This window comes from Euphorbia lathyris, chromosome 3, assembly GCF_963576675.1.
Source record: "Euphorbia lathyris chromosome 3, ddEupLath1.1, whole genome shotgun sequence".
In the NCBI taxonomy this organism is placed as follows: domain Eukaryota; kingdom Viridiplantae; phylum Streptophyta; class Magnoliopsida; order Malpighiales; family Euphorbiaceae; genus Euphorbia; species Euphorbia lathyris.
This window is the reverse complement of record NC_088912.1, coordinates 9,265,890-9,280,196: the sequence shown is the minus strand read 5'-3', so window position 1 is coordinate 9,280,196 and position 14,307 is coordinate 9,265,890. Positions and strand designations below refer to the sequence as shown.

Genomic DNA, 14,307 nt, shown 5'->3' with positions numbered 1-14,307 from the left:
GAAAATTCTCAAAAAATTTCAGAAAATATAAAATATTATTCTGAGAAACTTTAATTCTTGACTCAAAATAAGATTCCTTACGGTTTAGTCCCAAATCAACGGAATCCGGCGGTTAGATGGACGTTTTCTGATAAAAAAACCCGAAAGTGCCCAGAAAATTCTCAAACAATTCCATAAAATGTAAAACATTATTTGGAGAAACTTTAATTCTTGAGTCGAAGTAGTTTAATCCCAATAAAACGTTTTCCTTAATTTTATCCATTTTACATCCTTCAACAATTTATTGGGTCAAAATCGTAAGAAATCTCACTTCGGACCAAGAATTAAAGTTTCTTAGAATAATGTTTTATATTTTCTGGAATTTTTTGAGAATTTTCTGGACACTTTGTTTCTCGCCAGAAAATGCCCACCCGGATTCCGTTCACCGGAATTTTTTTTACTTGAGCTTCAGGGATCTTAAAATGACCGTCTAATTTAGACGAGTCTAATAGTATAAAACTTTTCGAAAAACGAGGTTAGAAATATCGGGAAAATGTATTTTAAAGAAAATAAATAAAACATTTTTCTGTTGAAACAATATTAAGTATTATGTTGGAACAAATGGTACACTAATTTGGAACAATGTAAGTAGGACAAAAAACGTATCCAGAAAATTATCAAAAAATTCCAAAACATGTAAAACATCATTTTAAGAAACTTTAATTATTGGCTCAAAGCGAGATTCCTTATAGTTTTGACCCAATAAATTATTGAAGCATGTAAAATGGATAAAATTAAGGAACAAGTTTTATTGGGATTAAAAATCTCACTTCGACCCAAGAATTAAAATTTCTTACAATAATGTTTTACGTTTTCTGGAATTTTTTAAGAATTTTCTGGGCACTTTTTTTCTCGCCAGAAAACGCCCACCCGGATTCCGTTCACCGGAATTTTTTTTACTTGAACTTCAGGGATCTTAAAATGACCGTCTAATTTAGACGAGTCTAATAGTATAAAATTTTTTGAAAAACGAGGTTAGAAATGTCGGAAAAATGTATTTTAAAGAAAAGAAATAAAACAATTTTCTATTGGAACAATATAAGTATTATGTTGGAACAAATGGTACACTGATTTGGAACAATGTAAGTAGGACAAAAAACGTGCCTAGAAAATTATTAAAAAATTCCAAAACATTTAAAACATCATTTTAAGAAACTTTAGTTCTTGGCTCAAAGTAAGATTCCTTACAGTTTTGACCCAACAAATTGTTCAAACATGTAAAATGGATAAAATTAAGGAAAAAGTTTTATTGGGACTAAACCGTAAGAAATACCGCGTCGACCCAAGAATTAAAGTTTCTTAGAATAATGTTTTACATTTTCTGGATTTGTTTGAGAATTTTCTGGGCACTTTTTTTCTCACCAGAAAACGTCCACCCGGATTCCGTTCACCGGAAATCTTTTTACTTGAGCTTCAGGGATCTTAAAATGACCGTATAATTTAGACGAGTCTAATAGTATAAAATTTTTCGAAAAAGGATGTTAGAGATGTCGGGAAAATATATTTTAAAGAAAAGAAATAAAACAATTTTCTCTATCCTCTTTTTCATTTTATTTACAAATTTACCACCTTGCCCTTTTTAATTATCATCAAAACTACGTAGTTTTGTTATGTCACACAATAAACTCCTTGTCACATCCTAACCCCTTGTCACACTGGATCTCACCCATATATATATAAAATCCGTATCCACGATTTTCTACTTCTAAAACTAGTGGTATATAGAGTTGTAAATGAGTTGAGCCGTTCATTAGCAAGTCGGTGGTCGGTTCGATTTGTAAACAAACTGCTCATAAGCACAATTTACTAGCTCGGTTCATAAACAAGTCGAGCTTAAGCCGGCCAAAGCTCCGTTCGAAAGCTCGCGAGCATGCTCGATTAGAACATTTATGAACAAATTTTAGTTTTATGTTAGTTTACAAATATCTAAACTCAATATTATTTCATTTGCTATTAGATGAGTTCGTTCACAAACATAATAAATAAGTAATAGACGAACTATTAGTAAACATTTTGTTTATTTATTCACGAACTTTACTTGTGAGCTTGTTTATGTACACAATTAAAGAGCTATTTCCGAGCAAACTTCATAAATATAATTAACATTTTACTCACAAACAATTCATGATTAGATAATTTTCTTAATGAACCAAGTTCAAAGAACAAGCTCGAAGCTCGACTCGAGCTCGTTTATTTTCTAATGAGTTGAGCCAAGCTTGAGCAAGCCAAAACTCGACTCGGACTTGAGCTCGTTAATCTTATAGTGAACCGAAGTTGAGCAGATCAAAGCTCGACTTGATTACAGTGCTAGTGGTGTATCAATTGAGCTATGCTCATTTGTTGTATTTTAAGTAATTAAAATGAGGGCATGGAGTAGGTTTAACTAAGATTAAATCTAATAAATATAAGGTTAATGATTAAATTTTCTAAAAGGTTAAGGTGTAAAAATACCCCTAACGTTTTGTGTGAGGAGCAACTTTACCCCTAACGTCTAAAATGGTGCAATTTTACCCCTATCGTTGGAAGCCAAGAGCAATTTGACCCCTAACGTTAATAAATTGGATCAATTTGAGAAATAATTCATCAAACTGTCTTCTCGGCATGAATCTTGTCATCTACACTTCATACGCGTGTCATTTTATCAGTAACAAATCATAAACATATGTTGGGATGTGAAAAAAATAAAAAAATATACTGTCTTTTTGTACGAATTAGACAAAATAAATTCAAAAAATTCACCAAATTTATAAATATTAACCTCAAATTCTATTATTAAATTATAAAAAACATGAAATCCTTTTTTCAGAACGAATTGTTATGCAATTGGTGCTGAATAAGGAACAAAAATATATGTGTTTTATAATAGTGTCTGAAATTGACCCAATTTATTAACGTTAGAGGTAAAATTGCTCTTGACTTCCAACGTTAGGGGCAAAATTGCACCATTTTAGACGTTAGGGGTAAAATTGCTCCTTACCCAAAACGTTAAGGGTATTTTTGCACCTTAACCCTTTCTAAAATAATAAATATAAGGTTTAACTAAGATTAAATCTAATATACCCTTAAAAAAATGTGTTAATTACAAGTAGATGTTATGTAGTTACACGGATTTTCAGATAGATATCTAATATTTTTCTTTACAAAAGTAACCATATAGTTTATAAAATTTTGCATTTTTTACTTTGCCAAATTTGGCCGATAACGACCTTAAAATGAAAATTTCATTTCAAGGTCGTTATCGGTCAAATTCTGACAAGTTGAACCCAAATGTAAAATTTTGCAAATTACAGTGTTGTGTTTGTAAAAAAAAAACCATAGAAACTCATCTACAAATCGGTAAAACCACAAGACATTTATATGTAATTAACCCTAAAAAAATGATAAATACAAAATTCAAAATATAGTTTCTGTTAGTATGATGACATAATCATGTATAATTTCTTAATTATGTATCCTTCGAGAAAATCTGTTGTCCCCATTTCGGTGTTCCCTTCCATGTCTCTCATAAAAAGCTATCACTTTTAATCATATGGGTCCCTTTGGCTCATAAAATATATTATTTTAATTAAAAATGACTATTTTTTTTATGAGAGAGACATGGAAAGAAACGTCGAAATGGAGACATCAGATTTTCTCCCACGTATCCTGATCAAATATTAAGATGAATTAATGAACATTTCTCATGCAACCCACATGGGAAATAAATAAGACAGCATACATAAATGGCTGCTACAGAATTTATTAAAAAAATGTGATTTTGATGGCTTTTCCCTATATTTTATGGTTGAGAAAAATAAATATTATTTGTCACATAAAATGTGAAATATAAAAAATAAATAAATGGGGGTCAAGGGTCAAGACACTACTTTTGAAGCTTAGCTAGCACATGTAACATTGTGACTTCTATTATTGCCTATGTATCTGAAATTCTATAGTCCAATTTGGGGTGCTCCACATTTTTATTATTTTAATATGTCTTTATACACAAATCTAACCATATTTTTAATTAATTAATTAATTAAGAGTATTAAAATTTGATTCAATTTGGTAATTAATTATTAATTAACTTTCGGGTTAAATAAACCATTGGTCACTGAATTTACATGGTTGTCTCAAAATGGGCATTTAATTTCAGTTTATCTTAATAAAATCATCTAACTTTGAGTTTTGTCTCAATTAGGTCACTCCGTCAATTTCAGTGGTTAAAAGGCATCAAAATAATGACATGAGTGACATATCAACATGAGTCAACTCAGATCTCTGACCGAAACGAAACGTGACATCCACATATGCACCACCTGGTTATCACGTGTCGGTTATTTTTATATAAAAAACAAACTTTTAGTTTTTTTACATAAAAATAAGGCAAAAAGCATCATTAGATCCTTGATCTTTTATTTTTTTGTTCATTAAGCCTTTGATCTTTTATTTGGATACATTAAGCCCCTGATCTTTTAATTTTGGTCGTATTAAATCCTTGATGACAAAAAAAAGTAATTTTGAAACATAAAATTCAGTTAATAGGTTGTTATTAATTGCACCTGCATTCGAAATTTGTAACTTTTCACTGTTTGAAAGCAGTTTTGGATGTATAATGTGACTATAAGAAAAATATAAAAACATTGATTTAAACTGTAAAAAATATATTTTTTAATAATTTTAAATACATATGAAGTTAATAACGTCTTTTTAACAGATTTACATATTCACAACTTACTAATTTGGTCATCAAGGGCTTAATGAGATAAAAAATAAAAGATCAGGGACTTAATGTATTCAAATAAAAGATCAAGGACTTAATAAACCAAAAAATGAAAGATCAGTGGCTTAATAATGCTTTTTGCCTAAAAATAACCAACACGTATCTGTCACGTTTCGTTTCGATGCCTTTTAACCATTTTAATCAGGAACGGATAGTTGACGTGTCACCCATGTTATTATTTCGAAGCTTTTTAATTACTAAAATCGGCGGAGTGATCTAATTGAAAAAAAGTTTAAAATTTAATAATTTTATTGAAATAAATTGAAATTGAGTGATGATTTCGAAAGAAACACATGAGTTTAGATTGAGTGACCAACGGTATATCATTAACTTTCTTCCTTCTTTGGTCAGATATACCTGCCATTCCATTTTTGACTTTTATCTTTTTTGCTTGTTTTATAAAGGTAAAAATATTTTTATTATTGCGATTCAAAAATAATTTTATCATTACGATATGAGTAATACAATTAAGTAGGGATATACATGATTCAATTTATTAACAAAAAAATTATAAATCCATTAGATTTGGTTAACATAGTAAACATAATTAGGGTCCCTTTTATCTGCTGTTTGCTGTTTCCTGTTATGGTTTACTGTTTGCTGTTTGAAAAGGCTGCTGTTCCAAAAAGCAGGGATTCTCTGCTTTTATAAAAAGCTACTTTTCGGCTACGAAAGGCAAACAGGAGGTCGAAAAGCAGCTACCAAACACCCCCTTAGTCACTTATAATTAATATAGAATTATTTAAGTATTAAACAAAAACATTCAAGATCAATTAAAAAATAAATTAAATTAAATATTTAAATATTTATAACAAAATTAATTTATATATATGGAGAATTTTACATATATTATGGTGATATTCGTTGTTGGTCGTTTACTAATAATGATACTTATTCTTGTAAATCTGTTTTTGAGACCTTTAATCATTGTATGTTCCTCCTTCAAACCTTTGGAAAGGTATTTGGTCCTTGAAGGTTCCTTATCGTATTAGGAGTTTTCTTTGGCTTTGTGCTAAGAATAGGCTTCTAACAAATGTTGAAAGGAAAAGACGACATTTGGTGGATTCTGATGCTTGTAGTAGATGTAAAGCTCATGCGGAAACCAGTTGCCATATTCTTAGAGATTATGCTGGAAGTAAGGCCGTGTGGAGGAAAGTTCTGCCTGAGCAGTGTCTTTCTGCCTTCTTTTCCTATTCAGAACAAGACTGGTTTAGGGAGAGTGTCGAAGGAAAGTTGTTGGCTGAGCTCGAACATGGAGTAATTCTGTTTGCTGTGGTCTGCCACCAACTTTGGCATTGGAGGAATGTTGAGGTATTTGGAGAAGGAGCGGTTATCATTCCTAATTTGCTGGCTTTCTTCTTCAGAAAAGTTAATTCAATAATTGAGAGTTTCAAGGTTGATAGCTTAGCAGGTTCTATCCAAAAAGACGATTGTTCATCTGATAGGCTGGGATAGACCAAGTGAAGGGATGGTAAAGTTGAACATCGATGGGTCGCGTAAAGAGGACGGAAGAATTGCTGTTGGCGGTGTATTGAGAGATGCATGAGGTGCTTGGTTGTCAGGTTTTGCTCAGAATCTGGGTTTGGGCTCCTCTTTTATTGCTGAGCTCTAGGGTATCTTTTCTGGGCTTAGGGTGGCAGAGGATCTGGGGATTAGGAGGCTACTAGTGGAGTCAGACAATCTCGAAGCAGTCAAGATGATTTCCGATAAAAGGGCTCTGTGTTTAGGGAGCCAGAATTTAGTTAAAGCAATTAGAAGAATTTGCTCCTCTTTCGATTCTATCAACTTTTGCCATGTTTTCAGGGAGCAAGATCGGGTGGCAGATCGGCTTGCTGCTGAGGGCCATGAGAGGGCTTTGGACGTCTCTATTTTCTATTCTCCTCCTGATTTTCGGTTATCTTTGCTTTCTGAAGATATTGTGGGGTTAGTTTTCCTAGGCTAATCTCGGATTAATTTGTTGTGGTGTTTGTTTTGTCTTTACTTTCTTTTCCCTACCAAAAAAAAGTTGTATGTGCATACATTTATAATTAATTAATCTTTCGGTTTCATTTATTAAGCATTCATTTTCTAAGTAAAAATTCATACTCTAGTTTACCGGTTTCGATTAATCTAATTTCGATTTTAAAAATCGACTGTTGATTAATTTTGTGCATTTCTAAAGTCAGTGACGGATCCAGGATTCATTGTCTCTCGTAATTTATGAGTGCTAAATTGATATTTTTGATGTTTTTACATAAACAAATTAAAAATCCGTACACAATTTTCATAATATTTGAATTTTTAAATATATTTTATCCAACATATGTAAAATACATTATGAGAATCTATATAAGATAAGATCCACATGATGTTACGTAAGTGGGTTGAGATAGAGATAAAAAAATCTGATTGTATTTTGACTAATTTGTCAAATATGGAACTTTAAAATTGAATTGATATATAAATTTCGATTTAAACTAAATTGAAAATGTCTACGAGTCAAATTTAACCTCAGAGCGTGTTTGTCATGAGGGATAAGTGGGGTGAGATAAGGATAAAAAAAAATCTCTAGTTCATTTATTTCATTTTTATTTTAGAGATAGGACAGGGGATAAGGGAGAGATAAGACCCTTATCCCTCAAATCTTATAACTAAAGGGGGTTGGTATAAAATGATGAGATAAACTTCTCAGTTTTAATGAGATGGAAAGTCTTTTTTATCCATCAAATCAATATTATGTAGTTTAAGTATTGATAATATAGTAAAATATATTATTTTATCTCTATTCCACAAAACAAACATGAAATAATAAGAGTTCGATTCCTGGTATATGCGGAAAACTTTAATTGGGAAAATATCCACTTAAAGGTTGTCTGGCGAGATTTGAACCGAAAAATTGGATAAAATATAAAAAAACCATGAAATAATAATTCTCAAACTATTTTATTTTTATCTTATACTCATCTTTTATCTTTAGGGTTAATTTCAAATAAAACCTTATGGTGTCACTTTTTTTTTTTTTTTTTTTTTTTGTGCAGATCGATGCATGTGGTTATTTTTTCAAATTTGACCGACAATGATCTTAAAGTGAAAATCTTCAAAAATTAAATGATATTTTAAGCAATTTTAATTCTTCAACTTTTTAAATGGTCATTTAGGTGTTGGTTTTTTAGTGAGAGAGAAAGTTAATATTTTGAGTGGGAAAATTCCAAAAATAATGATTTCGAAAATAAAAGTGTGGTCTATGATACTATTACCTCCGTCTCATAATATACGTCATTCTAGATATTTTCACACAAATTAAGAAATTCAATTAATGAATTTACATTGGTTAATTTAAAAAAAATTTCTCTCTCATGTAATGATTGAGCAATAAGCATTGGAATGTTAAAAAAACACATAGATAAAGATAAAAAAATTTAATGCTTGGACAAAAAAACTAAACAAAAAATTTTTGGAAAACCAAAACGACTTATATTTTGAAAAAATTCCACTTTCTAAAACGATTTATATAATGAGATGGATGGAGTATTAAACAACTTTAATTCTTGAAAATTTTGATTTTGAAATCGTTATCGATCAAATTTGGAAAAATGAAAATTTTACCAACCACAAATACCGAATTGAAAAAATATAAAACCCCACTACATTTATTTAAAATTAACATTTATCTTTAACCATATACCAATATTTATCTTTATTATGTCCTTTATTAAATACCAAACACCCCTTTAAATCAATAAAAATAAGGGTAATTAATTTATTAGTCCCTATATTTTGACAAAACACACTGTTTAGTCCCTGTATTTTTAAAAACACATGGTAAGGTCCCTAACTTTTTTCTCAGTGAACTTTTTAGTCCTTCCGTCTGTTTGTTAGATTTTTTACCATTTATGAATTCAGAAATGACTAAATTACCCTTTACTATTTACCTTCAAATTTTAGAAGATGAAATCCAATTTAGAAAAAGAAGCAATTTGTATGGAGAACAAGAAAAAGAACAGACCTAATGCTTACGAATTTGAGCAATTAAGAAGAAAATTAAGAAGAAGAACACTCAAATTTGATTTCAGATGCAGTAGAGTTTAAAGGAAAGAAAAATAAAGGAAAAGAAGAACGCAAATCCAAATTGCGTAACAGAATCTTCATGAGAGTCTAACGGCAGGGACTAAACAGTTCACCGAGAAAAATGTTAGGGATTAAACAGTTCATCGAGAAAAAGGTTAAGGATTTTATCATGTGTTTTTAAAAATACAGGGACTAAATAGTGTGTTTTGTTAAAATGTAGACACTAGACCTGTCCATGGGCCGGGTTGGGCCGGGCTCGGGCCGGGCCAGTCGGGTTTTTAAGTAAAAATGCTCAGCCCAAGCCCAGCCCAGCCCACAATTAATTTAGGCGGGCTCGGGCTTAAAAATCAAATCCCGAGCCCAACCCATATAAGCCCACCTAAATATATATATATATATATAATTGTTAATTATAAAAAAAATAAATATTATACTTAAAAATAAATATTTAATATATAAATAAATATTTATTAATTAATATTAATAAGCGGGCCGGGCTGGGCCGGCCAGTGTTATTTTTATTAATCCCAAGCCCGCCCAAAAAATAGACGGGCTTTAGCGGGCCTGGACCGGGCTGGACCGATGAACAATTTTTATTGTCCAAGCCCGGTCCAAGGGACACGGGCCTGGACGGACCGGACGGGTACCCGGACCCGTAGACAGGTCTAGTAGACACTAATAAATTAATTACCCTCAAAATAATTACAACCCCTTAATTGAATAAAAAATTGAAGTGAGGTGGGTTTTGGCTTTTAGCCATAAGGTATCTTCCTGCGTATCGGCGAGGTGGCCGCCTTCCTCTGCTGCCCTTCAAAAGATTCCAAAAGCCACCCGACTCCCCCACTCTCTCCTTTTACTTATAAATTCTAACCCACCTCGTTACTTCCGCTTTACCAAACTCATTTCCCCCTTTCTTGCCATCTTTTCCTGATTTTCCTCGATCATTTCTCCAACTCAGTGAGTCTTCTTCTCCTTCTTCCTCTGTGCGCTTTTTGTATATAATTGATTTTGCGTTATTGTTTAGGGTTTGAATCATGGGGTTTTTTATAGATCTATTCTGATTTGGGTTTATCTCGGGTTTTGATTTTGTTTATTGAGTTAATGATTGATGGGTACTATTGTTTGTTTGTTTGTTTGTTGAGCTAAATTTGATTGATGTTTGGGTAGAGTGTCTTTTGTAAGTGGGGCTTTTTTCTTTCTTATTGTTTTCTGGGGAAGCAACAAAAGTTTCAGTCTCTTTCATTATCTATGTGTTTTCGAACCAATAGGTTACATAGAGAGCAATTTGAGTTATCGTGAAATTGACAACCCTGGATTAGTGGTAAGTTTAGGGGAAAAAAATTCTCAGCTCGCTTGAAATTTAGTATTTTACCGACTTTTTTAGGGGGAAATCCTATTTGTGGCTCTTGAGATTCTAATTGATTTGATATTATACAATCTTCATAAATTTGGTGTCCCTCATTGGAGGAGTTAAGGGTCAAAATGGTCCCTAAAGTTGACAAGTTGACAGCCAGATCAATTTAGCCCAAATCGAAATTTAGATATCAGCTCAGCCCTCAAGTTGGTAAATTTTGACAGATTGCCCGGAATACAATCAACTTTTAATACCAAAAATTTATCAAATTATGGCCAATTTGTCAAAATTCACCAACTTGAGGGTTGAGTTGATATCTAAACTTTGATTTGGGCTAAAGTAATCATGTGTGCCAAGTTTGAGGGTCATTTTGACCCTTAATTCGTTATTTCAGAGTTCCTTGAAAATTTAACATTTCATCGACATTTTGACAGATCGGCCCGAATACAATCAATTTTCATACCAAAAAAATTATCAAATTTGGGCCAATTTGTCAAAAATTCACCAACTTGAGGCATAGTTGATAATTGAACTTCGATTTGGATTAAATTAAATCTGTTTGCTTTTGAGGGCTATTTTGACCCTTAATTCGTTATTGGAGAGTTCCTTGAAAATTTAACATTTCATCAACATTTCTATGAAATGAGATGTTATATTGATGCCAATGTTTTGGGGTATTGAAATTTGGCTTGATTTAACATGAGCAATTACTTGCTGAAATTTGGCCCTACTCATCGTAGGTTAGAGACTTCATTATGTTTTGTATGTTTCTAGCTTGTGCCCACAGATATATGTGATGGGTTTTTTCTCGTGATAATGTTTCTTTTTCTGGGCTTAATACATTTGTTGCCCCCTCAACTTTCCAAAGTTCCAAATGACCCCCTATTTTAGTCCAATTACATTCAATAACACCCTACATTGTCCGATTGCATTCAATAACCCCATCTGCATATCCAATTGCATTCAATAACCCCAAAACTTTAACTAAACTTTCAAAAGTTCCTAATTAATTATTTGTCTATTTGACATTTTCTTTTTGACACGGGGCGACAACTTTGACACGTGACGTAGTTTGTCTCCCATTTTCCGTATTCAAATTCTATTAAGAAATAGGGGGTTATTGAATGCAATTGGACAAGAATAGGGGTCATTTGAAACTTTTGAAAGTTTAGGGGGCAGCTGAAGTTTTGGGCCAAGTACATGGGGCAACATATGTATTAGGCCTTCTCTAAAAAAAAAAAGGGCGGCCTACGCGTCCCCGCTGAGCGAGGGTCCGGGGAGGGGTCCCACCACAAGGGTGTACTGGGGGCAAGCCTTCCCCTGCCAATTTATTTGGCAAGAGGCCGCTCCTAAGACTCGAACCCGTGACCTCTTGGTCACACGACAACAACGTTTACCGTTGCGTATTAGGCCTTCTCTCTGAGAAAAAATTTAGGTAAGGTCCGGTTAAAAATATTTCCACAGCTAATGCTTCTGTCTGGATTATCAGAATGCATACAGAACCGGTGTTCAAAATACCGGTTTTGGAGGCAAAGAACCCGGTGATTGATTCACTTGTGGGTTCAATGTCAGATGTTAATGTAAGTGGGAAAGTTGTAGAAACTGTTTAATCAACTGTTACCGGTGTTTGAAACACGCTGTCAGATGACAAGTGTTTTAGTGTTTAGATGCTTATGTTTGACTTCTGTCACTGAACCCGGTGATACAATTATTGTGTTCTTTGCTTTTGAACACCATTTTCATGTCCTTCCTCAGAAAGAGGATTATTCTGAGGAAAAATCCATGATAGTTTGAGTTTTCCTTGACAATTGGTTTGATGTGTCAAAATAGGTCTAGGAATTTCACCATTTAGTATCATAATCATTTGGAATGCTGTGCTTTTGAGATTTGTGCTATTGAGTGATTGCTTAGTTCGTTTTGGTGTTGAAAGAAAAAATATTAAGCATCCGGCTTTGACATCCTTAGCAAAATTAAATAATACGTCCAGTTTATTTTTCACTTAGCATAGTTTTTACTTCAGTTTTGGTCTCTTATGAAGAAAATTTGGTGTTCTAATTAATTATAATCCCCGACTTTTGATAGCCATATATGTTAATATATACGTTAAGCTATGTTGCACAAAAAGTTCGATTTTTAAGCGTTGCATGTTTTGGAAAAGCAAACTCTTGGAAACTTGTAGTGTGGAGCTTCGAGTGAAGAGCAGAGTACCCTTAGTTTTGTATCTTCTCATGATGCTCCAAATATGAATTGCCTTGTTCTTGAACGAACGGATAGTTAGTTTCGTTTTGTTGTGAAATTTGTTGAGGCGTACATGATCTATGTTGTGCTTGTTGTTATTTTGATAATCCGAGAGGTAGCATACAATGAAATTAATCTAATAGTGTTGGTGCATTTAGTTTTAGAAAGCTTGGTTGACTTCTCTGCAAGAAGGATAATTTGGAGTCAATCTTTCTTTGTGCCATCAATTGGAGCTTCGAGTGAAGAGCGGAGTCCCAATTTGCATCTTCTCATAATGCTCCAAATATAAATTGCCTTGCTCTTGAACGAATGGATAGTTAGTTCCGTTTTGTTGTGAAATTTGTTGAGGCGTACATGATGATCTATGTTGTGCTTGTTATTTCGAGAATCCTAGAGGTAGCATACAATGAAATGAATCTAAATAGTCGGTGCCTATAATAGTTTTAGAAAGCTTGGTTGAGTTCTTGGCAATAATGAGAATTTAAAGTCGATCTTGCTTCGTGTCGTCAATTGGAGCTTCGAGTGAAGAGCGGAGTACCCTAGTTTTGCATCTTCTCATAATGCTCCAAATATTAATTGCCTTGTTCTTGGACGAACGGATAGTAGTTCCGTTTTGTTGTGAAAATTTTCAAGGCATACAAAATGATCTATTTCATGTTTGATGTTATTTTGAGAATCCGAGACGTAGCATACACATACAATGAAATGAATCTATAACTCACATTTCCTGTTCTGGATTCAGGGTTTAAAGATGGCAACCGTGACAGTTCCCTCTCAGTCCATGCTCAAAGCTACACCGAAAACTCGGTTAACTAGCGCCATTATCAAAACACCGAGTTCACTCGGATCAGTGAGGAGCATCTCCAAATCATTCGGCTTGAAATGCTCCCAAAACTTCAAAGCATCAATGGCTGTCTACAAAATTAAGCTAATCGGGCCAGACGGCGAAGAGAACGAGTTTGAAGCCACTGATGACACCTACATTCTCGATGCAGCCGAGAGTGCTGGAATCGAACTGCCATACTCTTGCAGGGCTGGGGCTTGCTCCACTTGTGCAGGGAAGATGGCGGCTGGTTCGGTTGACCAATCGGACGGTTCGTTTCTCGATGAGAGTCAGATGAAGGATGGGTATCTACTGACTTGTGTTTCTTACCCAACTTCAGATTGTGTGATTCACACACACAAGGAGGAAGAACTCTGCTGAGTTCTCTGCAACAATCAAAATTCACTAGTTTGGTCTGTAAACTTGTTTCTGGATAATCAGGATGGTGAAATGTTTTTTTTTTTTTTTTTTTGGGTATTTTTTGTTGCTCATAGATATGATATTTAATGCTTGAAATGTGACAATTTTAGATCTTTTTGCTTGCAAAATTTGCAGTCCTCAATGTTAAAAGCTTGTTTTCACCGTCTTACACGATTATTGGGTAAATTACATCCATGCCCATGGTCACTGAACTTTACCCATTTAACATTGTGGTCATCAAACTTCAATTTTTAACAGAATGGCCAGATAAATTACACCTATGGCCATTGAACTTTACCTATTTTCACATTACAACTTAATCATATCACCAAACTTAATTCTTAATATGTCATTATTGAATCGCTTCTGGTGGAGGAATAATGCTGAATCAATATCTGGCATCCACTGGAAGAGTTATGACAAGCTTTGTGCCAAAACGCTTTGGGGGCCTAGGATGGTCTAGGATTCAGACGATTACATGACTTTAATATTGCCTTACTTGTAAAGCAGGCACGGAGAATCATTCAAAATCCATGTTCGCTGGTGGCACGATTTCTGAAAGCTCGATACTTCCCTACAACGGACTTCCTACGATCTGCGGTGGGTCATAACCCGTCTTTTGTC

The 14,307-nt window shown here is 33.4% G+C and overlaps 1 protein-coding gene across 1 annotated transcript; it reads left to right on the top strand.

Moving 5' to 3' along the window:
* The first annotated feature begins 9,647 nt into the window (after positions 1-9,647).
* On the top strand, positions 9,648-13,796 carry LOC136224266 (ferredoxin, root R-B1). The gene is made up of 2 exons (XM_066012546.1): positions 9,648-9,805; positions 13,183-13,796. The coding sequence occupies exon 2, from the start codon at positions 13,192-13,194 to the stop codon at positions 13,642-13,644; it is 453 nt and encodes a 150-aa protein (XP_065868618.1). The 5' UTR covers positions 9,648-9,805; positions 13,183-13,191; the 3' UTR covers positions 13,645-13,796.
* The last annotated feature ends 511 nt before the right edge of the window (positions 13,797-14,307 follow it).